The following is a 24,959-nucleotide window of genomic DNA, read 5'->3' on the forward strand; positions in this document are numbered from 1 at the left end:
ATTTTGAAAGAGCACATGTTGCTTTCTCTGTACAACACAACAAAGAGCTGGATAATATGTAAAGGCAAATCATGGTTCATTTTGTAGTATTGAGTGGTTCTTAAGAATTGGTAAGGAAGTAGTCATTCAAAAACAGTTAAAATGTGATTTCCTTTGAACTAGAAATGCAATAAAAAGGACTACACCATCCTTTATTAACCACATTTAGATTTGTGGATCTGTCCTATCCCTGTTTCATGCTTCCCAGGTATTCTGTTCATACTTCTATATAGCTAGTATCATATCACATTATCACAATTTGATTGATTTCTGTTTTCTTCCTTGTATTGTGAGCTCTCAAGTTCAAAGAACCTATCCTGTTCATCTTGATCTTCCTAGCACCTAACACAAGGTCTGACACATAACAAGATGTATTGTTTAAAGCCAACCTAATTTGGAGTATGTGTCCAGGTGGTATGTTTTGTACTTACCTTGAAAATAAGCAATACAATTTACCAGCACTGCTGTATACATGTTCAAGTAATAAATGATTGTACATCACAATTCACCTGAATTTCCCCATTTCTGTTATAAAAATATAATACATGAATATAGCAAAGAAGAACTAAACAGCCTTTTGATGAAAGTGAAAGAGGAGAGTGAAAAAGTTAGCTTACAACTCAACATTCAGAAAACTAAGATCATGGCATCTGGTCCCATCACTTCATGGCAAATAGATAGGGAAACAATGAGAGACTTTATTTTGGGGGGCTCCATGATCACTGCAGATGGTGACTGCAGCCATGAAATTAAAAGACACTTGCTCCTTGAAAGAAAAGTTATGGCCAACCTAGACAGCATATGAGAAAGCAGAGACATTACTTTGCTGACAAAGGTCCATCTAGTCAAAGCTATGGTTTTTCCAGTAGTCATGTATGGATGTGAGAGTTGGACTATAAAGAAAGCTGAGCACCAAAGAATTGATGCTTTTGAACTATGGTGTTGGAGAAGACTCTTGAGAGTCCCTTGGACTGCAAGGATATCCAACCAGTCAATCCTAAAGGAATATTTAGAAATATTCAGTCTTGAATATTTGTTGAAAGGACTGACACTGAAGCTGAAACTCCAAAACTTTGGCCACCTAATGTGAAGAACTGACTCATCTGGAAAGACCCTGATGCTGGGAAAGATTGAAGGCGGGAGGAAAAGGGGATGACAGAGGATGAGATGGTTGGATGGCATCACCAACTCAATGGACATGAGTTTGAGTAAGCTCTGGGTGTTGGTGATGGACAAGGAGGCCTGGTATGCTGCAGTCCATGGGGTCACAAAGAGTTGGACACAACTGAATGACTGAACTGAACTGATAGAAACATATGTAGAAAATAACTATTTAGCACTGTAGATCCATAATGATCTATGTTTGAGATGAGGTTAAAAAGGAACATTTTATATTTCTTTTAATAAACTGAGAAAACAGTAAAGAATAATCTTGACTTTGTTGATTGATATTGCTTTTGTCTGATGCAAATTTTGATTTACATTTTCATCTGTAAAAGACGACAGAATCATAATGGATGAAACATATGCTCTGCCACAAGCCTTGGTAATTTTAATTCATTAAATATGTTTAAATAAGGGGTGAATATATGCTTTATTCCTTGTTATTCTGTGATACTGTTAAGGCTGGGAAACAGAAAGTAAGACACAGTCATAGTATCATATTTTAATAGTATAAAATATTAAGCTACTAATGTTAATTAAAAGGACAGACTGATTCTTAGAGTTTGTCTGATCATCAACCCACAAAATTATGTAATCCTGCTTTGCTAAAGGAAAAATAAGATGCTGACACCTACTCTTTTCATCTTTTCTCTCCTTATCAGGTTGTTCCCCAGAAAGAAAAGAGCCAAGGTAACTTGATATGTAGGCAATTTGTTCTGTAACTATTAGAGTTTTCAAAGAAACAGAGTTTGCAAATGTCTTCAACACTTGTTGCTGAAGACCAGCAAAGCTGACAATGTCCCCAAGTTCTAATTGTCCACCAAGGTGGACAGCTGAGACCTGTGCAGACCTATCTCCCTTGACACTGGTGGATACTGTAGGGAATTGCTAGTGAAGAGTTTTCCCACCACTATCCAGATGTTCAGGCAACAAAGAAAACAACTGTGAGTTGCTGATAAAGACCTTAGAAGCTTGCAAACTTTAACTCCAGAGATTCCCTTTTCAAGGAAACCTTATTTAGAAAACTTTAATACAAATAAAGTAGACAAAAATGGACTGCAGCCCACCCAGACTCCTCTGACCATTCTCCAGGCAAGACTACTGGAGTGGGTTGCCATTTCCTTCTTCATTCTAATACAAATAAAAACTAGACAAAAAGGCACCACTGAAGATCATGTAGGGGCCTCTGTGGACCAGCCTGCCTCTCTTGTCCACATCCTGTCCCGTGTTTATCCTTCTTTTTCTCTTTCAGTTCCCCCTCCTTCTTCCTTTTCACCCCCTTTTTCCCCTCTCATTTCTTCTATCAGTGCTTTCATCTTTTCTCTAATGACACTTTTTTTTTAATGTGCTTATTGAACAGGAAAGTTGGAGACTTGAATTATAAATAAAACTGAGTTTTGACTATTATTTTTGGCTATTTTGATTTCAAAGTTTCAGAAAAAAATTAAATAAACCAAGGGTATGCTGAAAGTTATCCATCAACAATCCATATTCTGGAATTCTTTACAAAATAGCATAATAAATAAGAATTTGTCAAATAATTTACCCAATTTCTTATTAAAAGTTTATAAACATTTATAATATAATATGTAAAGAGAATAGGAATACATGAGGCATTTTGAACATAAATTTCATTTAGAGAACAACAGTTTTAGTTAAAAATATAACTAAAAGTAAACAAAATATTCAACATATCAGTATTCTATTTTCTACAATCCAAAAGATAAATGTGTTTTATTAAGCGATTGACTTATCTTATATAGAGCTTAAGAGAATGGTGAATCAATGTGTTTTTTTTTTAAATCTTAGTGAAAATATCAATTGAAAACATATGAACACTAACTTTCTTTATATTCTATGCCTGTGTATCAAAGATTGATATGTAATGCTCTCAGTAAAGAGTTTGCTTTAGGATTTTTTTTTTTTTGCTTTGCTTTCTAATATGATATTTTAATTTTTCTCTAAAAATTATTTCACTTCTTAAAACATCATTAGTTCTTAATCATTTAACAGTTATGGAGTGTTCAACATAGGTCAATTAAGCACTTAATACTTTGCTTGTAGTAATTCATTTAAAACTCATTACAATTCAAAAGGTAGGTACTATTAAATTTCATTTTTCAGATGAAGTTAAATATTTTGCCCAAGTTCACTAGGCCCATAAATGTGGACTCAAACCATGCTATTGACTATGGAGTCCATGAACTTAACCACAACATTATAACACTTATCTAATGCCACACTAAAGCAGTTTGACATTCTCTGTGATATTCAAAGGGCTTCCCTTGTGGCTCAGCTGGTAAAGAATCTGCCTGCAATGTGGGAGACGTGGGTTTGATCCCTGGGTTGGGAAGATCCCCTGGAGAAGGGAAAGGCTACCCAGTATCCTGGCTTGGAGAATTCCATGGACTGTACCCATGGGGTGGCAAAGAGTTGGACACAACTGAGTGACTTTCACTTTCACTCATGATATTTAAAAAGCAGAAATCAAGTACTTTGCTAGAATATTTTGACTCCAAACTTGGGTAAGGAATTGTATTATTGAACTTCTGTTAAAAGACAGGGCACTATGATAGATTACCTATTCTTTAACTTTCCATTTGTCTCTCTTTGTGGATGATGACATTCTTATCACAAAGAGGAAACTGAGTCTAAAAAAGGTTTAGAGATTTGTTCAAGGTCAAAAAAGTAGAATTTATCAGACACCAAAATCCTTTGTCTTTTAAAAATATAGCATTTCTCAAAATAACTTGGGACTAGAGTATTCCATTAGAAAATTCCCTAAGAAATAAGATTTAGATGACTTCTGGCAATGTCACTGGCCCCAAAATATCTCTGTCAATAGAATCTCCTAAAACTTAAAAGTTCATGGGGAAAATCTAATATTAAAAAATCCACTGAGCTTCCACCTGTTAGAGCCTCATTATGTATTAGTTTGTCAGATCATGCTCTCTCTAAGTTTAGAGACCATCTACATTTGCGTTCAATGTTTCCCAAAGGGTGGTAAACAAGATAATTTCAGGTACACAGACTAAATAACACTGAATCACACTGTGTGAAAGTTCTTCTCTCTGATCACATCAATGAAAAAGTCCCAGCATGGCATCTCTGTATCTTTAACAAATCTCTAACTCTTGGCTATTGTCTTTTCCTAAAGGAGAGAAAAAGAAATCTTCAGGCTCTGAGTCTTTGGCAGTCGTGTTTTTTTTTTTCTTTGCATTAATGTTTTATTATTTTATATTTTTCAGAAGATAATGGAATTTCATTTTCAGTAGTAATATTAACTTGATTTTTAAATATATTTATTTATGTAGAAAAAAGATAAAATAAAAATTCATAAGAAAATAAGAGTACAATTTCAGGTGGATAAGGCAAAAATTATGAAGACATTGGCTCAGAGGTTAAAGAGTCTCCCTGCAATGCAGGAGACCTGGGTTCGGTCACTGGGTCGGGAAGATCCCCTGGAGAAGGAAATGGCAACCCACTCCAGTATTCTTGCCTGGAGAATCCCATGGACGGAGGAGCCTGGTGGGCTATAGTCCACAGGGTTGCAAAGAGTCGGACACGACTGAGGGACTTCACTTTCAAAGCTGTAAAATACTGTCTTAATCTAGTTTTTTTTCATTTTACAAAAGAGAAATAGGCAATTCAGAGAGTTTAATTTGCACTAGATCCCACCATTAGAGAGTTTAGAATCTAGGTGTTCTGTTTTTCCATTAACTGTTTGAAATAAGCACTGCGGCAGAAATGAGTCATGAATACATGTTTTAACCAGGGAAAAATAAAGGCACAGCAAGAGCAAGAGTAACATTCAACTTATTTGGAGGGTACCTAAAAGCAATTTAGGGACTAGATGTAGACATTAATCATCAAGCAACTCTGTTAGTCAAGAAAGACCCATGAAATGTCAACTAACTCCAGCCAAAATGAAACCTAATAGCTGATATGGTAGTAAGTTTTAACCCTCCCAAGACAAACGACCTAAGCATCTTAGGATTTTAATAAAGACTCTGAGAAGTGAAAAGCATTTAAGACCAAAGGAATAAAGTTTTTAAGAAAGATAAGTAGTGTGCTCAGAGGTCATGATAGTATTCCCTACACCATACCACAATACTCTTCAAATCCCTATTGGATAGAACCTAAGTAAAAGTTATAAAGGGACATCAGAAGAAGATTTTGGATAAGGTTATGATTCCAGAATCACATCAGCTACACCCAAACACCTTGTGCTAAACCTATCATTGTAAGGTTCATTTCAGTTCAGTTCAGTCGCTCAGTTGTGTCCGACTTTTTGCGACCCCATGAATCGCAGCACGCCAGGCCTCCCTGTCCATCACCAACTCCCGGAGTTCACTCAGATTCACGTTAGAAATGTTAATATCTGTGGATTGAGAAGTCAAAGTATAACTGAACAGCACAGAATATCTTCAAGGGAAAGCAGCACTGATTTCCAAGTAAATTCAAAAAGAAAAAGACTGCGTTTTTTTTCTACCAACTTTCTACCAAATGCACAAAATCCTGTTCCTCTCTTCCTGATCAATCTTGACCGAGTATTCTCCAGGGAAAGAGCAGAATGTTATGATGAAGACAGCATTGTACAGTTGAATGAATGTGAGATTTGGAGACAGATCTGGATTCCTGTCTGAGCTTCACCCCCACCCCCCGCACTGCCTTTTTGCTGTTTAACTTTGACTCCCCTGATGGTTCAGCAGGTAAAGAATCCACCTACAATGCAGGAGACACAGAAGACATGGGTTCAATCTCTGGCTCAGGAAGATCCTCTGGAGAAGGGAAATGGCAACACACTCCAGTATTCTTGCTTGAAAAATCCCATTGACAGAGGAGCCTGGTGGGCTACAGCCCAAAGCGTTGCAAAGAGTTGGACATGACTGAGTGACTAAGCATGTCCTTTGCAAAATGTTGACAACAATAACAACGTCATTGGATTATCATGAATATAAAGTGAGAAACACTTAGGGAAGATAAGAGAATTAAAATTCACTGGTTGCCTACAATAAGTCAGGCTCTTTAATCTTTTCTTTTTTGCTGCTTTGTGGTACCAATGGCTCAGTGCCTGGAGAATACAAGGTGTTCAATTAAGAGTTCCTGTCTATTTTTCCCATCTAACAAGGCACCCCATTATATTGTTAGAATGTTCTAATTGTTAACAAAATTTTTATTTTAAGCCAAAATCTTTCTCCTTTTAACTTCTGTCTAATTTTGTCTTCTGGAACAACTCAAAACTAAGCCACTCCTTTTTCTATGAGAGCCTTTCAAATATCTGAAAACAATTATCATGTTTTCATTTAGTCCTCTCCTCACCAGGGTCAACACACCCACTTCCTTCAGTTGGTACTTTTAAGACATGGCTTTCTGGAAACACACTCTCCCAATTGCTTATTTTAGACACAGCCTAAGCCAATCAAATATATCCTTAAATTTAGGGCTTTTATCTGAACATAACAGTCCAAATGTAGTCTAAGAAAAGTTGTTCAATCAGTGCTGAGCAGCTTACTGATCAATTCATTAGACCATCTTTTTAGAAGTATTTATGTCAGCAGGATACATGTTTACTGTTTTTTGTTTGTTTTGTTTTCTTACATGCATCCTGAGGGAGGGTGCCGATACACATGACATGATTATACACATGGCATGGTTAAACAATTAAATATCATTAATACTAGATCTGTTTTTGTTGGAGAACATTTTGTGACAATTTGGTTCAAAGTTTCCTCTTCAGTTAGCTACAGATATAGTATGACTTCTATAATAAAAAAATATATATATAGAAGGCATTAATGGGGCTTAATTATCTATAAAGCTACACTTTGTTATGAGTTCTTGTCTTTAGAATGTTCTGAGCTTAAGTTCTGCAAGCTACTGATGCATGACCTGAGCAAGTCAGTTAACCTTTCTGTGACTCAGTGCCCTCATCAGTAAAACAGAAGTGTCCCCTTACTTCACTGGGGCAGTGAGAATCACTCAATTAAAAAGACACATTGTGCATAAACACAAAGATACAGAGGCAAAAGGTGCCTTGTAAATCTTGAACAGAGGTGTCAGCGTTTTTTAAAGTGAAGCTCTCCCACTCAAAAGATTAAAATTCTAAGCAATGTGAAAAGCACAGTGACATCCATTTAACACATGCTTTGCTTCCCTGATAGCTCAGTTGGTAAAGAATCCACCTGCAATGCAGGAGACCCAGGTTTGATTCCTGGGTCAGGAAGATCCTCTGGAGAAGGGAAAGGCTACCCACTCCAGCAGCTGACTCATTTGAAAAGACCTTGATGCTGGGCAAGTTTGAAGGCAGGAGGAGAAGGGGACAACAGAGGATGAGATGGTTGGATGGCATCACCAACTCAAGGGACATGAGTTTGGGTAAACTCCACGAGTTGGTGATGGACAGGGAGGCCTAGTGTGCTGCGGTCCATGGTTGCAAAGAGTCAGACACGACTGAGTGACTGAACTGAACTGAACTGAACCCACTCCGATATTCTGGCCTGGAGAATTCCATGGACTAAAGAGTTGAACATGACTGAGTGACTTTCACTTTACTTAGTGTATTTCTGCACTTCTGACTTCCTCTCAGGTCACCAAAATCCACCTTGTCCCAATATTTTATTTATTCCTTGCCCTTCTTTTCTTCCAAGTTATTAACATGGCCCATCTCTTTGTAAACAACACAACTTTCCTTTTACCATATTCCTCTTTATTTGCAGCACCCTTTAGTTAACTTGTCCCCTCTGCTTCCGTAGGAAGGATACTGGATTACTGACCCCATGAGTGCTCACACTTTCCTTACATCCTACTTCATGGGAAATAATAAAACAGATGTTGTTTCAACTGCCTCACTGAAACAGAACAAGAAATGCCCAACTGAGTCACACTCTACTGACATCTGATCGTCCTTTAGCTGACAAGAAGGAAAACCAAAATGGGATTTTCCAGAGCAGAGTTACCTGTGAATTTTGTCACCAGAAATGCTTTTACGAAAATTAGTTCCTGAAATGCAAATGCAGCTCCCCATCTTAATTGTAAATGTATTATAATTAAATTCAGCAAACATAAAGTTAAGCTAAGCTACATCTCTTAGAAAGACAAATAGGTTATTGTCCCCAAAGGCTTAAGTACAACCAATCATTTGATGAGCTTAACTTCTTATTTGCTGATCCTAACTACAGAGTTTGAAATAAATGCAACAGTCACCTGGTCTTTGCAAATTAAAGTTATCCTGATAAATGCTTCACTAACACTTCCATTCCCTAGCTACTCACTTAGCTGACATTTGACTGAGTTCTGATGGTGTACCTTAGGAGGGGTGCAAGGCACATTTCCATTCAGGAAGAAAGTCCTTCTGAAAAATTGACAAATTCAAGAAATCTGTCACTAGATACCTTTAGCCACAACTGGCTCTCCTTCATATCTGTCACATATAGGACACCACAGCTGACATCTTAAGAGTCTTTTTGTCTACTTGATGCACAACCTCTATATTCAGTTAGTCACTAAGTTCTATTAAATCTATTTTTACAATGATTATTGAATATATCTCATGTTTCCAATTGTCACTGCAATCAGTTGAGTCCAGGGTCTCATCAACCTAATACTCAAAACTTCAGATATTGAAATAACTCCACACGGCTGCAAGATTGAGTTCCCCAAATAATACTGTCACACTCATAACCGGCTTTGTCTTAAAGGCTCACTACAATTGGGCCCTGATCTCCCTTTTATATCTAAACATACTACCACTTCCAGGTTTCTGTTACTTCTCAAGGTTTCCCTCTATGTCACCGATTATTTTTTTCTTATTTTTGTTTATTTTAGACATTGCTTTTGTGCAGTGAATTAAACTTGGAGGAGATTTTCCAAGTGGAAGTAGACCTAGAATTCTTTCTCTATTTTCTCTATTATTTTATAACTCATTATTTTTTAGGAGCTAACTTGAGTCTTATTTCCTCTATGAACTTTTTAAAAAGACTTTATTGTTTTCTGTTTGGGGTTTAGGCTTACAACAAAAGTGAGAGAGAAAGAGAGAATTCTCATATATCCCTTGTACCCACACATGCATAATTTCCTCTGTTACCAATATCACTCACAGAATTTTTTGTAAAACCCAGGGATGAACCTACATCATTACATCAAAATCTCTCAAAGTCAATAATTTACCTTAGGATTCACTGTTGCTCCTTCATATTCCATGGATTTGGACAAAAGTATAACGACATAATTACTAAAGTATAGGAAAGTATACAAAAGCACTATACTGATCATTATAATATTATATAGAGTGTTTAGACTGTCCTAAAAATCCCCCATGATCTGCCTATTTGTCTCTCCCTAACTCTCCCTAGCACCCCTCCCCCATCCCAAGAACCACTGATTTATTTATTGTCTCCATAGTTTTGCTTTTTCCAAAATGTCATACAGTTGAAATCATATAGACATCTCACCGTCCTTGGATATCCTGTTCTATTTTTTCAGTCTTTGTTCTCCTTGTTTTTCAGTTTTCAGAATTCTGCTGATGTATCCTCTAGCTCAGAAATTGTTTCCTCATCCACGTCCAATCTACTAATAAGCCCATCAAACACATTCTTCAGTTTCATTACACTGTTTTCTTTTTTTTTTTTTTTTTCTCTCTCTGGCATTTCTTTTGGTTCTTTCTTAAGATTTCCATGTCTCTTCTTAGACCATCTGTTCTTGTATACTGTCAACTTTATTTACTAGAACACTTAGCATATCAATCATAGCTATTTAAGATTCCCAACCATGCCATGTCTGCCATGTCTGCTTCTTCAGTATGTGTTTTTGCCCTTCGGTATGCCTTGCAACTTTTTCTTGTTAGACATGATGTAACAGGTAAAAGGAGGTGGTGTAAAGGAGGTGGTAAAAGGAGGTTCTTTAGAATGCGGTAAGGAGATAGTAAGTGTTCATCAGTCCTATGATGAGGTCTGAACTACGAACTTCACAAATTTTCTCAGTTTTGTATCTCATCCTTTTGATAATCCAGGTCCAGGATGGCTAGAGTCAGGTGGAGTTGGGTATTTCTCTTCCCCATGGTAGTTAGGCTCTGATAATATCTAGCTTCACAGATGATGCCAGTGGTAAAGAACCCGCTTGCCAGTACAGGAGACATAAGAGACCCAAGTAGGATCCCTGGATTGAGAAGATCCCCTGGAGAAGGAAATGACTACCCACTTCACTGTTCTTGCCTGGAGAATCCCATGGACAGAGTAGCCTGGCAGGCTGTAGTCCATAGGGTCACAGAGAGTTGGACAGGACTGAAGCCACTTAGAATGCATGCATGCATCTAGTAGGGTAGGCTCTGGTTAACTAATTTCCCCTGAGGGTAAGCCTTGTTAAGAAGAATGGTGTGCATTTTAAAATAGTTCCTTTTCTCCTCCCCTTTCTAGAGGTTGAAAGAGATTCCCCTCCCATATTTACTGTGGAAATTCAATTGAAGGTCTGGAGGTAAAACCCACCATATTGTGGGGACTAATCTATGACTGGGTGTCCCTGAAAAGTGGTTGATTTTTCAGTCTCTTCAAGCTTTCTATGTTGTTGGGACAGAATGGTGACTCCCAAACTCCTCATATGTGGAACAGGAAACCATGTCTATGAATATTTTTGTGACACCTGGCCCACATACATTTCAATACATACTATTCAGTCATTCATTATTTATCTTATACTTTGGTGTGTGTGTGTGTATGCCCAGCAGCGTGCTAAGTACTGGGAATACAAAGAAGGATGAAATGTAGTCCTTGATTTTACAGGATTACGATTCTGGGAATGTCTATGACATTTACTACCTGAAGTACTCTTTTAGCATTAATAAGTTTGGGCTAGGGACTGTTAACTTATAGCTCTATACCTCTTTGTAAAACACAGCACACCAACTTACAAGGAATTAGCAGCCCATAAAGACCTGCTGGGGCCTCCCTGGTGGCTCTGGGGCTTCCCTACCAGCTTCGCAGATGGTAAAGAATCTGCCTGCAATGCAGCAGACCCAGGTTTGATTCCTGGGTCAGGAAGACACCCTAGAGAAGGGAATGGCTACCCACTCCAGTATTCTTGTCTGGAGAATTCCATGGACAGAGGAGTCTGGCAGGCTATAGTCCATGAGGTCACGTAGAGTCAGACACTGAATGACTAACACTTCCTTTTCATTTTTCAAAGATATGCTGAATGAATGCTTATTTTTTTTTAATTACAAAATCTAAATCATGAAGTAGATAAATTTGTCTTTGTTTTTTATAGGGCTTTCCTCATTTCATCAGCTACCTGCACTGACTGAGCCTGGGTCATTCATGGTCAAAACTACAATGGCTCTTCCAAGGCACATCTTCTGCCACAATCAATCTAGTTCTGAATTTTAAAACATGCTTTACTTTTTTTTTTTTTAATAAATATCTATTCTCTTTGTTTCAATTTTTCTAAAAACCTCTTCTCTCCAAGAAATAGCTTTGGTAACTACAGAAGCTAGACAAGTGTCTGAAGTCTGAATTGAAAGACCTGGGTGAAAATGCTGGTTGAGTTAGCTGTATGTTCCTGAAAAAGTCACTATATTCTATCATTTCAAAATGAGAATAGGGACTTCTCTGGTGGTCCAGTGGCTAAGATTCCACGCTCCCAATCCAGGGGTTTGATCTCAGGTCAGGGAACTAGGTTCTCTCATGCCATGTGGCCAAAAAAAAAAAAAAAAAGAATATATTCTTAGAAGATGTGTGATTTTCCCAAAGGGAAGGTTGGAAAGGCATTCCAGAAAGGAAGGAAACTGCACACAAAAGCATACAGACTTTACTTATAAAGAGTATCTGCATATAAGGTATCATGTCAATGAAGACTGTCTCAGGTACTCAAGGCAGGCAATAAGGAAGATACTTAAAGTTGTGATGGCTATGGCTTTGTTCTTCACACAGCACAGGAAGCAAACTGGACTGCTTACCCGTCCATTAGGTATTTGTGTATGAGTGTGCATATGTAAATTAAATTTCTCCTGTTTCTACTATAGGAAGTATATTTATTATTAGCCAAATCATTTCCTGGAACATAACATGAAAGACACTATAGATTCTACAAAGAAACTAGGGAAAGAGACTTCAATTAGAAAAGTAAATAATGCAGAAAAAGAAAAGGTGATTTATTTTCCTAATTAAAGAAGTTATCAAGAACAAAAGAATTCACTTCTATTGTTATTCAATTTACTTATGTACTCATTTTACAAATATTTGCTAAGCAGCCACTCTATGACAGACACTGGGTAGTGTTTAAAATTCTTCGGCAAACTAGACATGGCCCTTGTCCTCAAGCTATTTATTATATAGGAGAACAGACGGAAATTAAATACTTGGAAATTAAATCCCTGGGATTCTCCAGGCAAGAACACTGGAGTAGGTTGCCATTTCCTTCTCCAATGCATGAAAGTAAAAAGTGAAAGGGAAGTCGTTCAGTCGTGTCTGATTCTTAGCGACCCCATGGACTGCAGCCCACCAGGCTCCTCCATCCATGGAATTTTCCAGGCAAGAGTACTGGAGTGGGGTGCCATTGCCTTCTCCACAAAATTGCATGGGTGCTATGAATGTAATAATGGGAGAAATTCAGTAAGACATGGGAGTTAGCAAAGCTTCCCTGAAGAAACCATTTTTAAAAAGAGATCTGGAATAAAGACATGTTTCTACGTGTACTGGTGGGGAGAAAGTCTGAGCATGAAAGGGCAGTAGTGTTAGATTTGAATACAAAAAGGGAGTTGGGTATAATTAAAAGATGAACATAGGTTTTTTACCCCATCAGTGATAGCAGAAGACAAGCTTTATAGGCAGAGGCCAGAAAATATAGGAATAAAATAATTTTTACCACTGTCTTCAGAGGATGGGGAAGCTTTAAGAAAGAAAGTAAAGCCACTCAGCATATAGTCCATATTTGCTTGTACTTTACATTATATTTCTTTCATGAACTCTTCCCGGTGCTTCAATGATACCTCATTAATTTTTTTTTAATGAATGCTTCCCAATGCTTCCATGAGATACCATATTGATTGTTGAAACAACTTTCACTCACTATGTACAGACTTTTTACATTTTTAGCTATTGATTTCCTCTTAAAAAAACAACAAAGCGTTTGACTTGTAATTTCACCTTTCTGAAAATACAAAATCACTACCATCCAAAAGCTGAACCTTTAAAAAAGCTTTGTAAAAATATATTGTCAAATCTTCAGAGCACAGCTTAATTGTCACCACCTAGAGACTCAAAGATGGAGAAGGTGATGGCACCCCACTCCAGTACTCTTGCCTGGAAAATCCCATGGATGGAGGAGCCTGGTGGGCTGCAGTCCATGGGGTCTCAAAGGGTCAGACACAACTGAGCGACTTCACTTTCACTTTTCACTTTCACGCATTGGAGAGGGAAATGGCAACCCACTCCAGTGTTCTTGCCTGGAGAATCCCAGGGACAGGGGAGCCTGGTGGGCTGCCGTCTCTAGGGTCGCACAGAGTCGGACACGACTGAAGCGACTTAGCAGTAGCAGCAGCAGCAGAGACTCAAAGGAAGAAAGAAATCCAACAGTTACAAAAAGCCACCTCTTACTAAGGGTGCTAAGCACCCTGATTGACACTTATTTTTGGGAACAAATGTGGCACCAAATTGTTTAAGAATATTTACTTCAACATTTGATTACATATTTTGATTTCAGGTGGAAATTTAATAGTAGTGATTTCAAAGAGGCTTAAATTTACTAAGACAAATGCCTAAATTTTTATCACTTTCATTATATATTTTAACATAGTATTTTATATAGTCATATGGGTTCAAATTAAGGATTAGAAGAAATAACTACAGTGTTTAAAATGGAAACATTTTCACATTTTATTTTTATACTTTTGAACTTTATGCTCTATGTGACTGAAGAGAGAGATCTTTAAAATTGATTTGGTCTTATACAAATTTGTTCAAGTTTATACCTGTCTTTTTTGAAAGAAAACAAAGTGTTACATTTTAAGGATCAGAAAAGAATAAAGCTAATGAAATGTTCATAATTATGATTTTTCTTAAAAAAGTTTTATTTGATTATATTCTACTGTTTGGTATTTAGAATTGAAAGGTAGCCCATTGCCAAATGTCCCTGAAGTGAAATGAAGTGTTGCATCTGATTCTTTGCGACCCCATGGACTGTAGCCTGCCAGGCTCCTCTGTTCATGATATTCTCCAGGCAAGAATACTAGAGTGGGTTGCCATTCCCTTCTCGAGGGAATCTTCCCAGTCCAGGGATCAAACCCAGGTCTCCTGTGACTCCTGCATTGCAGATGAATTCTTCACTGTCTGAGCCACCAGGGAAGCCCTAGTTAGTTTTTAAAACTTATATAAATACCATTTGCTCTGTCTCTTTGAACCAAGGTCTTTGCTAAAAAGGTGAAGAAATAACCTTTATACACTCAGTTTTTCTGAGCAAAGAGTATCTAAGTATCATAGATTAAGATGGGTTTGTTACTTGCATTTTTTTCTAATTAAGGTTGACAAGCTTATAAATTCTTTATACTCACCATTTAAGCCAAATTTAAATACCTTAACCCCCGAAATATAAAGAAACACTTTCCTTCTGCTCAGTATCTTAATAAATTCATTTTTAATTTAAGTATATTTGCGACAAGGGCATTTTTTTCCTCGAAAATGTATTACAATTTAGGGACTTAAAAAACTTCTATTAAACAGATTTATTTTTAATAATATTATGTTACAGACATTACATAGGGATAGTATGTTATACTGCTGCTGCTGCTGCTAAGTCGCTTCAGTCATCTCCGACTCTGTGCGACCCCATAGACGGCAGCCCACCAGGCTCCCCTATCCCTGGGATTCTCCAGGCAAGAACACTGGAGTGGGTTGCCATTTCCTTCTCCAAAGCATAAAAGTGAAAAGTTAAAGTGAAGTAGCTCAGTCATGTCCGACTCTTAGTGACCCCATGGACTACAGCCCACCAGGCTCCTCCGTCCATGGGATTTTCCAGGCAAGAGTACTGGAGTGGGGTGCCATTGCCTTCTCCTATGTAAGGGTATGCTGCTGCTGCTGCTGCTGCTGCTAAGTCGCTTTAGTCGTGTCCAACTCTGTGCGACCCCATAGACGGCAGCCCGCCAGGCTCCCCCATCTCCAGTATGTTATACTAATCTGACTCTATTCTAGAAAATCCTGGCTCATTTATATTTATGTTAGCATATATGTATAGTCACTAATTTATATTTATAATATATAATTGCATATATAATAGAATTATAAACTATACTGTTCTAGTTCATATTTCTATTTTCCAAAAATCCTTCAAATATAAATATCAGTTTCTATAATATGTATATCATTTTTATAGATACTATGGCATTTTATTTCTAATATTTTCAAGACATAGAGAAAATTATTGAATACATATGAATATATATATATCATTTAATGTTTCACTTAAATAATTAAGAAAAAAGTTTCCAAAATATGTTCATATAACTGCCAAAGTAAGAATATAAATACATTTTATCTTTTGATTTTTCATGTAGAGCTGCTAAAAAGCATCAGGATTTTGAATCAATGTATATTCTCAGATTAAACACTATTTATCCTCTGAGGAAATATAAAATATATATATATATATATATATATATATATATATATACACATTTCCTGGCCAAGTGTAAATTATATAGCTTTTTCAATTGCAATACAAGTTCTATGATTAGATTTAGTACAAAATCAAGTTTCAATTTAAAAGCCAGCTGTAAATACATACGTACAAAATTGCATATGTAGTATGCTTAAGAGTCTTAGAAACAGCTTTCAGAAACTATCAAAGCTTCAAAAATTCCATTTAACCCAGAATGTCTTCTTTGGCCCAACAAACATGTTAAAATACTATTTTCTCTACTTTATTTTTAGTATCTTCTATCTCTCCCAGCTAAAATTTCATCATCTAAATACAACTAATATATTTTATTTTACCACAAATGTAGTTTTACATAAAATTCAAACAAAAAGAGAAATTAAATAAAAATTTAGAACATCATATCCTATTCTAATGCTTGTTGAAATGACAGGCATTTCTTGAAAGTGTAATTTCTTTGAACCTAATGAGGGCTAATTCTAAATATTTTGAATGTTGTACTTCATGGTCTTCCCTTGCCCTCTGTCCCAACTAGTGATACAGGGGAAAAAAAAAAAAAAAACTATTCTGTTCAATGAGTAAAAAATTACAGGATACAAACACTTGATACAGGAATCTCACTTTAACACCTGATATAGGAATCTCACTTATTTGTCCACCATTTAATGGAGATACAAATATAACACATATTTATCTTGTAAAACTATTCAGGGAAAATTAAATTCAGGCTTGTTTTCCCTAATATATAATTCAATTAAAATGTGTGTACAATTGAAATAGATATGCTGATTTAGAAATTGTTACCCTTATATTAGGGCTTCCCTGGTGGCTCAGAGGTTAAAGCGTTTGCCTGCAATGTGGGAGACCTGGGTTTGATCCCTGGGTCGGGAAGATCCCCTGGAGAAGGAAATGGCAACCCACTCCAGTATTCTTGCCCGGGGAATCCCATGGACGGAGGAGCCTGGTGGGCTACAGTCCATGGGGTCGCAGAGTCGGACGTGACTGAGCGAGCAACTTTACTTAACCCTTATATTATCTTTTAGGTAAATGTGAATACATATGGACTCACCTTTATTATGCCACAGATATTTAATTAAATGGTGTTTTCCTCTCCAACTTTTAATGCTTTTAGAATATCACTACTTTTCTCATTCTGTTTCTAATCAATATCCTCAACAAAATCTCACAGAAGTCATTCTACCTGGTAATTAATGATCTAAAACCAAACACAATTAGGCAGTAATAGCTCCATACACACATATATATATATATATATATATATATATATATTTTAATAGCCTCACTGTGCATGTGTGTCTTGCTGGATCTTAGTTTCCTGCCCAGGGATCAAACTCATGCTCTTGGCAATGAAAGCATGGAATCCTAACCACTGGACTGCCAGGGAATTCCCAATAGTTACTATTTAAGAAAACTATTCAACAAATCATTTTCTAACTCAAAGAAATAAAGTATTTTATAAATTATCTATTTTAAGGATGAGCTTCTCAGTGTAGGGTTTTGCTAAATCATATTACACAGCCGACAGCTTAGCCCAGGCAGAGTTCAGTGTGAGTGAACACGAATGGAAACGACACAGAACAAATATAAAGCCCCTCCACACACAGTTGGATTTAATTTTAGTCATCTGCTTTGAACTGCCAGAGGGGAATAAAAGATACATCCTAAGGCTAGAAGTAGGCCGAAATGTAAATATTTCAGAATTTTATATTGAGCACAACTAGTTGTTCACTCTTACTGGAAACAGCTAAGAAATAGATGAAAGCGGGATTGCTTGTTGCAACTTGAAACTCATTATTGCTCAGCATCATCCCTGATTTATTGTATCAAAGCCATGCTAATGAAGCCAAGGTCTTAGGTTTCAGCGAAGCAGTCACCATCTTGCATTCTGTTAGCTACAGATGTATCTGCTTTTCTTCAAATATTTGTCCTTAGTCAGAAGAGTAACTATGTGCAAGTATAAGAATGAAGTAATGTAGGTCCAGCCTTATACCTGAAAAATGTATATATATATATATTTATATATGTGTGTGTGTGTATAATAAAAAAGTAGCATAGTTCCATAGCATTATAAAATATTAATGATTAACTAAAAGACAAAGATGATATTTGGATTTAAGAATAGGACATTTTCTTTAGTAAAGGAAAATAAATGATTTATATGATTTCTATAAAGAAATAAAACTGGAGTTTTATTTTAGAAAGACAGTTTTAGATGGCACTATTTCTTATATATTAAATAAAACTCTTTATAGCTCTGTCAACTATACAATAAAAGAAGATTTTTTTCCCAAAATCTGTTGCATTCCAACGGCAACATGTGTTATTCATTATCTGAGAACAGATACTTTAAAAATCTTTTTTTAAAAACTATATTTTTTTCAAAGTCATTGCCTTTTGCTACCAATAATAATATATTAATGCTGCTCTTTGAAAAGATGCCGTATCAATTTAGTTTATTTCTTTTTCAGTAATAAAAATGATTTAAGCAGCACACAGAAGTCTAATTAATTACTGACACTGTAATATTCCAGGTCAATGGGTCAAGTGCTATATAAATTGATCTCTTCATCACTTTTTAAAATACACGTTTTCCTGACCCAATCAAAAAATGGACCAAATAAATAAACAGATATTTCTTCAAAGAAGACACACAGATGGCTCACAAACACATGAAAAGATGCTCAACATCACTCATTATCAGCGAAATGCAAATCAAAACTACAATGAGGTACCATTTCATGCCGGTCAGAATGGCTGCCATCAAAAAGTCTACAAACAATAAATGCTGGAGAGGATGTGCAGAAAAGGGAACCCTCTTACACTGTTGGTAGGTATGCAAACTAGTACAGCCACTATGGAGAACAGTGTGGAGATTCCTTAAAAAAGTGGAAATAGAACAGCCATATGAACCAGGAATCCCACTGTTAGGCATACACACTGAGGAAACCAAAATTGAAAGAGACACGTGTACCCCAGTGTTCACTGCAGCACTGTTTACAATAGCCAGGACATGGAAGCAACCTAGATGTCCATCAGCAGATGAATGGATAAGAAAGTTGGATTACATATACAAAATCGAATTTTACTCAGCTATTAAAAAGAACACATTTGAGTCAGTTCTAATGAGATGGATAAAACTGGAGTCTATTGTACAGAGTGAATTAAGCCAGAAAGAAAAACACCAATACACTATATTAATACATATATATATATGGAATTTATAGTAAATGGCATATACCATAAATTGGTAACAACCAATTTGGTCGTTAAGATGGTAATGACAATCCTTTATGTGAGACAGCAAAAGAGACACAGATATAAAGAACAGTCTTTTGAACTCTGTGGGAGAAAGTGAGGGTGGGATGATTGAGAGAATAGCATTGAAACATGTATATTACCAGATGTGAAATAGATGACCAGTTCAAGTTCAATGCATGAAATAGGGCACTCAAAGCCAGTGCACTGGGACAACCCAGAGGGATGGGATGGGGTGGGAGGTGGGAGCGGGGTTTGGGACACGGGTGACACACATCTACCCGTGGCTGATTCATGTCAATGTATGGCAAAATCCACCACAGTATAGTAAAGTAATTTCTCCAATTAAAATAAATTAATTAACTTTAAAAAACTACACCTTTTCCAAAGCAATTCACAAACAACTGAATTCAAGCCACAAATTAAAAGCAATCACCTATTATAACAATGGTTGCAGATAGATATTAACAGTCCATATATATACTCTACATCATTCATCACATTGCTTTACACTTATTTGGCAGTTAAAACTTATCTGTTTAAAGTCAATATATGAAACAGAGAAAATACATTTAAAGCACAAAAGCTAGCAAGTCAGGCATCTTGTTAGAAGCTCTCAGTTACAGAATGCCAGCAGCAGCAAGGAAGACCAATGGGATGACAAACGAGAGATATTGGCAAGAATTTTAATGAGGGTAAAAGGTCTAATAGTTCATTCCCATTACTTGCTATACTTGGTTTTGTTGTAGAGAGTTCACAAAGTGTAAGACAATAGCGCAAAATCTGTGATTTTTATGCCTTGCTGTTTTCTATTATAAGTCTTAACCCTGTGACAGTGATAAAATACATAGTAAATAAGTTTTAGGGCCTTTTTCTAGCCAACTATGCAGTATCTCAAGGGTCTAATGTTAAACACTATCAACTACATTTTTTTTCCCAAAAAGAAATATAAAAGCTCAAGGTTACAACAAAGCTAGGTGAAAAGGTGCATCTAGGGATAAGCACTGGGTTTGATACAATAAAATAATCTTGAAAGAATGCATTTTAAAGTATTTTAATAACATATATCTAACAAAGATAACAGTACAGAGTTTTATTTTGGGGGGGTATTATATATAGACACATCTTCAATCCAATTTAAATGGCCCACTTTTGTGATGTTCTTGAGATCTTAGGAGATATACTAGAGAGGATATTTTAGTAACAGTAAAAGAAAACAAACCTATCTAGTTTGAGAAAAAAAAGGGGAAATAACTTCAAAGTAACTAACAAGTTCCAAGGCATCATATGGGTTCAATGGCTGGGATGCAGTCCATCTTCAGAAGCAGACTGGCAGCTGCCCTCATTGTTCATTTGGGTTGAGTGGTCTCTTTCCCTGGTCTCTATGTCAGATTCAGTGTGTTGGCTCTATTCTGTTGTTTGCACAGCTCTTACACTCAAAAACCAAAATACAAAAAAACAAAAACAAAAACTGAGTTCTGGTACCCAAGTGGTCAAGAAGCTAACTGATAAAAAACAATGTTCTTTGTCACAATTCCAAATCTTCATTGGGAATTGATTCTGATTGACCTAGCCTGTGTCTTATGCCCAAACATCTGACCTGTGAGCTGTCACACTGAAATATTAATAACATGAGGAGAGTCCCACAAACTCATCTAGAGAATATATTCCATATGAAATAATGATTTATAATTAAGAATTATTGAAGTATTTAGGATAACAGATTTTTCCATTCAACAAATATTAAAAAGCTACAAAACTTTAGATACTGTTCTAGACACTGAATATTCAGATAGTAAAAGAGATAAACAGTGATGGTTAACCTGCTTTCATGAATCACAGACATTAGAGTGGTTTCATACAAAACAAAACAAGGGAAAAAAACAAAACACTATAACCTCGCTAGTTAGAGATGAAAATAATGATGGGAAATATTTTTAAAGCAAAGATAATTTCTTAAGTTCTTACTGACAACATAAATTTCAAAATGGAATTCAAAATCCCTATCTATGATGTTTTTCTAAACACATTGTAGATATGCACCATTCTTAAAAGAAGGGAAACTGCACACCTCTATAAGTGGGTCAATGCATTACAGTTATATGTAAACATATATGAGGGCTATATAACCCATAGGATAAGTTAATGAAAGTTCCCAATTCACTCATACAATTCAAATTTTATAAGAAATGATAACATAATGTAAAATAACTATTAATAGATTCTCTTTACATGAACTCTACTTCTTGCAAGTTATCAATATTGAACAGATTATGTATTTTCTAGGAAGCAAGCTACTATGAACACAAATGAATTACATTTTATGTTAAATGGAAAGCTCTCATATTCTAAGGTGTAGTTAGAAGCAATAGCTCATCCAATGCAGTAGTATGAAGATTTCAGCTGACAAGCCTAGATTCAGAGCTCATGAACATAAGCAGTTATGATTTTACAATGAACTCACCAAAAAACAGAGAATGGGACATCTTGAGAATTTTGACCTTGGACCACTTCTTGGGCTAATAGAGGTCTGTCTCCCTTCATGCTTTCATCTAACCCCTAAACGCTAGTTTGCCATGTGGGTGCTGGGTGTCATTTGGCTGCTACGTATTTATCTATACTACCAAGATCTCAATCTCTCCAACTGAATACTTTATTCCATCCCACAGTATATCTTTATCCACACTACCCTGTTAGCTCCAAGAGAGGAAGAGCACTGTTTGATTCATTTGAATGCACATGTCTAGAATCTAAAGCAGTAACAGTAGGTGCACATTTGACTCCGACTTAGGGCCTTCTTTCTAAGCCTTAACTTATATTAAACCGACTGGAATATCCTCCCACCCACCTGCATTGTGAGCCCCTATTCATTTTTTCATGACTCAATTCAAACACATCTCAGCTGAAATCTTTCCTGAATCCTTAGAATTACCCATTCCTTTCTTTGTTCAGCACCCGCACGTACAATTAATACAAGACCAACCTTCATTATGACTCTGATTTCTTATTTCTGTATTGTCAGCTACAAAATTTTGTATTTGCATGTAAATGTATATATGCACAGACACTCATACATACAATAACTATATATTACACATCTGTAACACTCTATAAGACTGCAATATTGTTGAAGCCAAGGACAATAGATAACTTGCTTTTATATCTTTGGGCTAAGACTATTTGTTGAGTGAATGATATACAGCACAATTAGAAATGATGATTTTCCAAAGGAACAAAAGGTAAGTGAAACAAAAAAAACAATGTCACTAGTAAGCCAAAAACAAAAAGAAAACCTATTATAGTTATTATTAAAATAGATTTAAACCAAGATATTTTCATGAGTTTATAGTATAAAGTTTACATGAATTTTTAGAGGCGCTTCCCTAGGAGCCAATAATTACTTTTTTAAACAGACAACTTATTTCTTGTTCCAAGTATAAACCTTTAGTCCTCCTTATTTTGTTCTTTATCAAATCTGATCATTTTACTAACTTTTTTTTAAACTTCAAAATAGTTCCTAAAAATGTAGAATATCCAAGTATAGACCATGATGCTCAAAGATTTATATGCTTCTTTCATATTTCTAAGATTAAGTCAATTTTCAATTATTCTATTTTGCAATCTTAAAAGAGCCTAAGAATGATAAAATTATAAAATATATAATAATCAAGACAATTTTATATTATTTAAATAATCTCACTTACAGTACTGATGCTATTTTTTGTTAAGCCAGTGAAATCTAGTTCCATATAAAGCAGGGGAAATATAAGAAGAAAACCTAAGACCTCAGATTGCCTTTTAAAATTTTATTATATTATTCTGTTCTAAAAGATCCTTTAACCTAGTTTCCCTGTTTTTGAATTCATCTCTTAGTTTTCCTTTTCTATGATATCATTGAGTTTCTTGGCATTTCTAACTAAATCTACAAATCTATAGTATATCTACCAAGTTTTAATTTTGATTTTGAAGAATGCAGCTTATCTGAAAATCATCAAGACAGATTAGAACAATGCAAGCAAATTTTAGTAACTAATACTCATATACACTCCTTCAAAGAAGTTTTTCTAGGATAGGTGTACCTGTTCATTTCTTGAAACAATATTGCAAAACAGAAAAAAAAAAACTATTATTTTAAGGTTTTCTCACTCAAGGATTTAGATATAGTTTACTATCTACTCTTGATAAGCAAAGATGTCATAATTAAATGTCATAGTTAATACAAACTATACAACTTGTAGAATTAGAGTTCTAGCAACCAAACAACAGAATACAGAACACCTTAATTCCCTATATCATATTGTAAAGTAAAAATAATAATAATAATAATAATAAAATAAAAATTTTTAAAAATTCCCTATATCATTACTAGTATGACAGTCATTTTAAAAGCAGATACCATAAGTCTCATAGCGTTACTTAAGTTTTGAAGTGATAAATTTTCTGAGGTTGTTACCATTTCTAGACATGTTTATTACATTCAAAGTATTTCAAAATCATTATTTTTTACTTCTGGTCTAAGTATAGAATTATTAAAATTATCACAGTTCTCTAAATAATTTACCATCTACTTAATAGTTTATTGAATCAGTATTCAAAGCATTATTCATATTTTCATTTAAATAAGACAGTGCTCCTGAGAAGTGTGTAACTATTATTGAAAATAAGACTGAGTATATTCTAGGAATGCTATCATTAAAAATATATCCTATTAATTCTTATATAAAGAATAAATTATTAGTTGTACAAAATGCCACATCCTCATCTCACTTTGTCAAAGTCCCTTTGAAGTTCAGATTTTCCTATACTTTTCCAGTTGAAGCAAAACTTAAGAAACTACAGGCATTAAGTACTAATACCAGGAATAACAGGTAAGGATAAATGAAAATCAAAACAAGTCTGGAAAAGGACTTGTTGACACAGGGTGATGTCATATATGTGTGTCTTCAATTACACGCATGCATATGTCAACTTATATATCTATGCGTGACTTCCTATAGTCTACTTTAAGTAATTTGTTTTTCAAAAACATGTCACTTTTCTTCTAAAATTAACAGTATTACTCTTATTATGATAATATAAAATAGTTTAAAAATTCCAAAGTGACAGAAAGGGTCAGAAAAGGAAATTACTAGCTAAAGTTACAAATTCTTATCTGACTCGTCCTCTGACTCTCCTAGTCCACAGCCTAAAGTTTTCCTCTTGGCTGGCATTCAGAAAAAGATACACCTGCTGCAAGTCATGGCCTACATTCTGACAGCATCTTTCATCAGTCTTAGGACAACAGGATTTGTTCTAAACTCAGGGTGTCAATCATGATGGCATGTCACTCTTTAGCTTTCCCAGAGTATGCCTTGGAATCTCTTATCTCCTACATGCCTATAGTCATAGTCTCTGTTGGGCAGAGGAGGAGAGCACAGCCATCAAATACAAGAAGCTGGTCTGTCTTTATGCATTATGACAACACTGTCCGTTCACAAAAAGAAGAGAAGGAGTCAGCTTTACCCGCAGAAAGGAGAGGTCCCGGTTGTGCTCGATGCTGGTTATCTCCAGGTTGCCCATGACTACCTCACAGTTCTCATAGTATTTGCGCAAGGCTCGGTACTGCTGCTCCAGGTCGGAGAGAGAGCTCAGTTTATTCTCTGTGCCTGCACACACTGTCAAGACAAGAAGAAACATGGGAAGTTATGTAAACTTTGTATGACAGGAATCATGATAATATTTCCCTCAACTCTGCTCTACAACAATCTACTTCAATTTCCTGAATTAAAACATTTTGAGTCCTTTTAAGATCCATAATCACCCACTGATAAATATGTTCACTTTCATTTTATACAGTTTTA

General features: G+C 35.7%; 1 protein-coding gene across 2 annotated transcripts in view; it reads right to left on the reverse strand.

Moving 5' to 3' along the window:
- The window catches only part of ERBB4 (erb-b2 receptor tyrosine kinase 4), a 1,302,405-nt gene that overhangs the window by 774,195 nt on the left and 503,251 nt on the right, over positions 1–24,959 (reverse strand). For both annotated transcript variants that reach the window (XM_069578247.1, XM_069578248.1), the window contains exon 2: positions 24,622–24,773. In XM_069578247.1, the coding sequence (XP_069434348.1) occupies positions 24,622–24,773 (152 nt within the window). The remainder of the gene's footprint in view (positions 1–24,621; positions 24,774–24,959) is intronic.

This window comes from Ovis canadensis, chromosome 2, assembly GCF_042477335.2.
Source record: "Ovis canadensis isolate MfBH-ARS-UI-01 breed Bighorn chromosome 2, ARS-UI_OviCan_v2, whole genome shotgun sequence".
Lineage (NCBI taxonomy): Eukaryota > Metazoa > Chordata > Mammalia > Artiodactyla > Bovidae > Ovis > Ovis canadensis.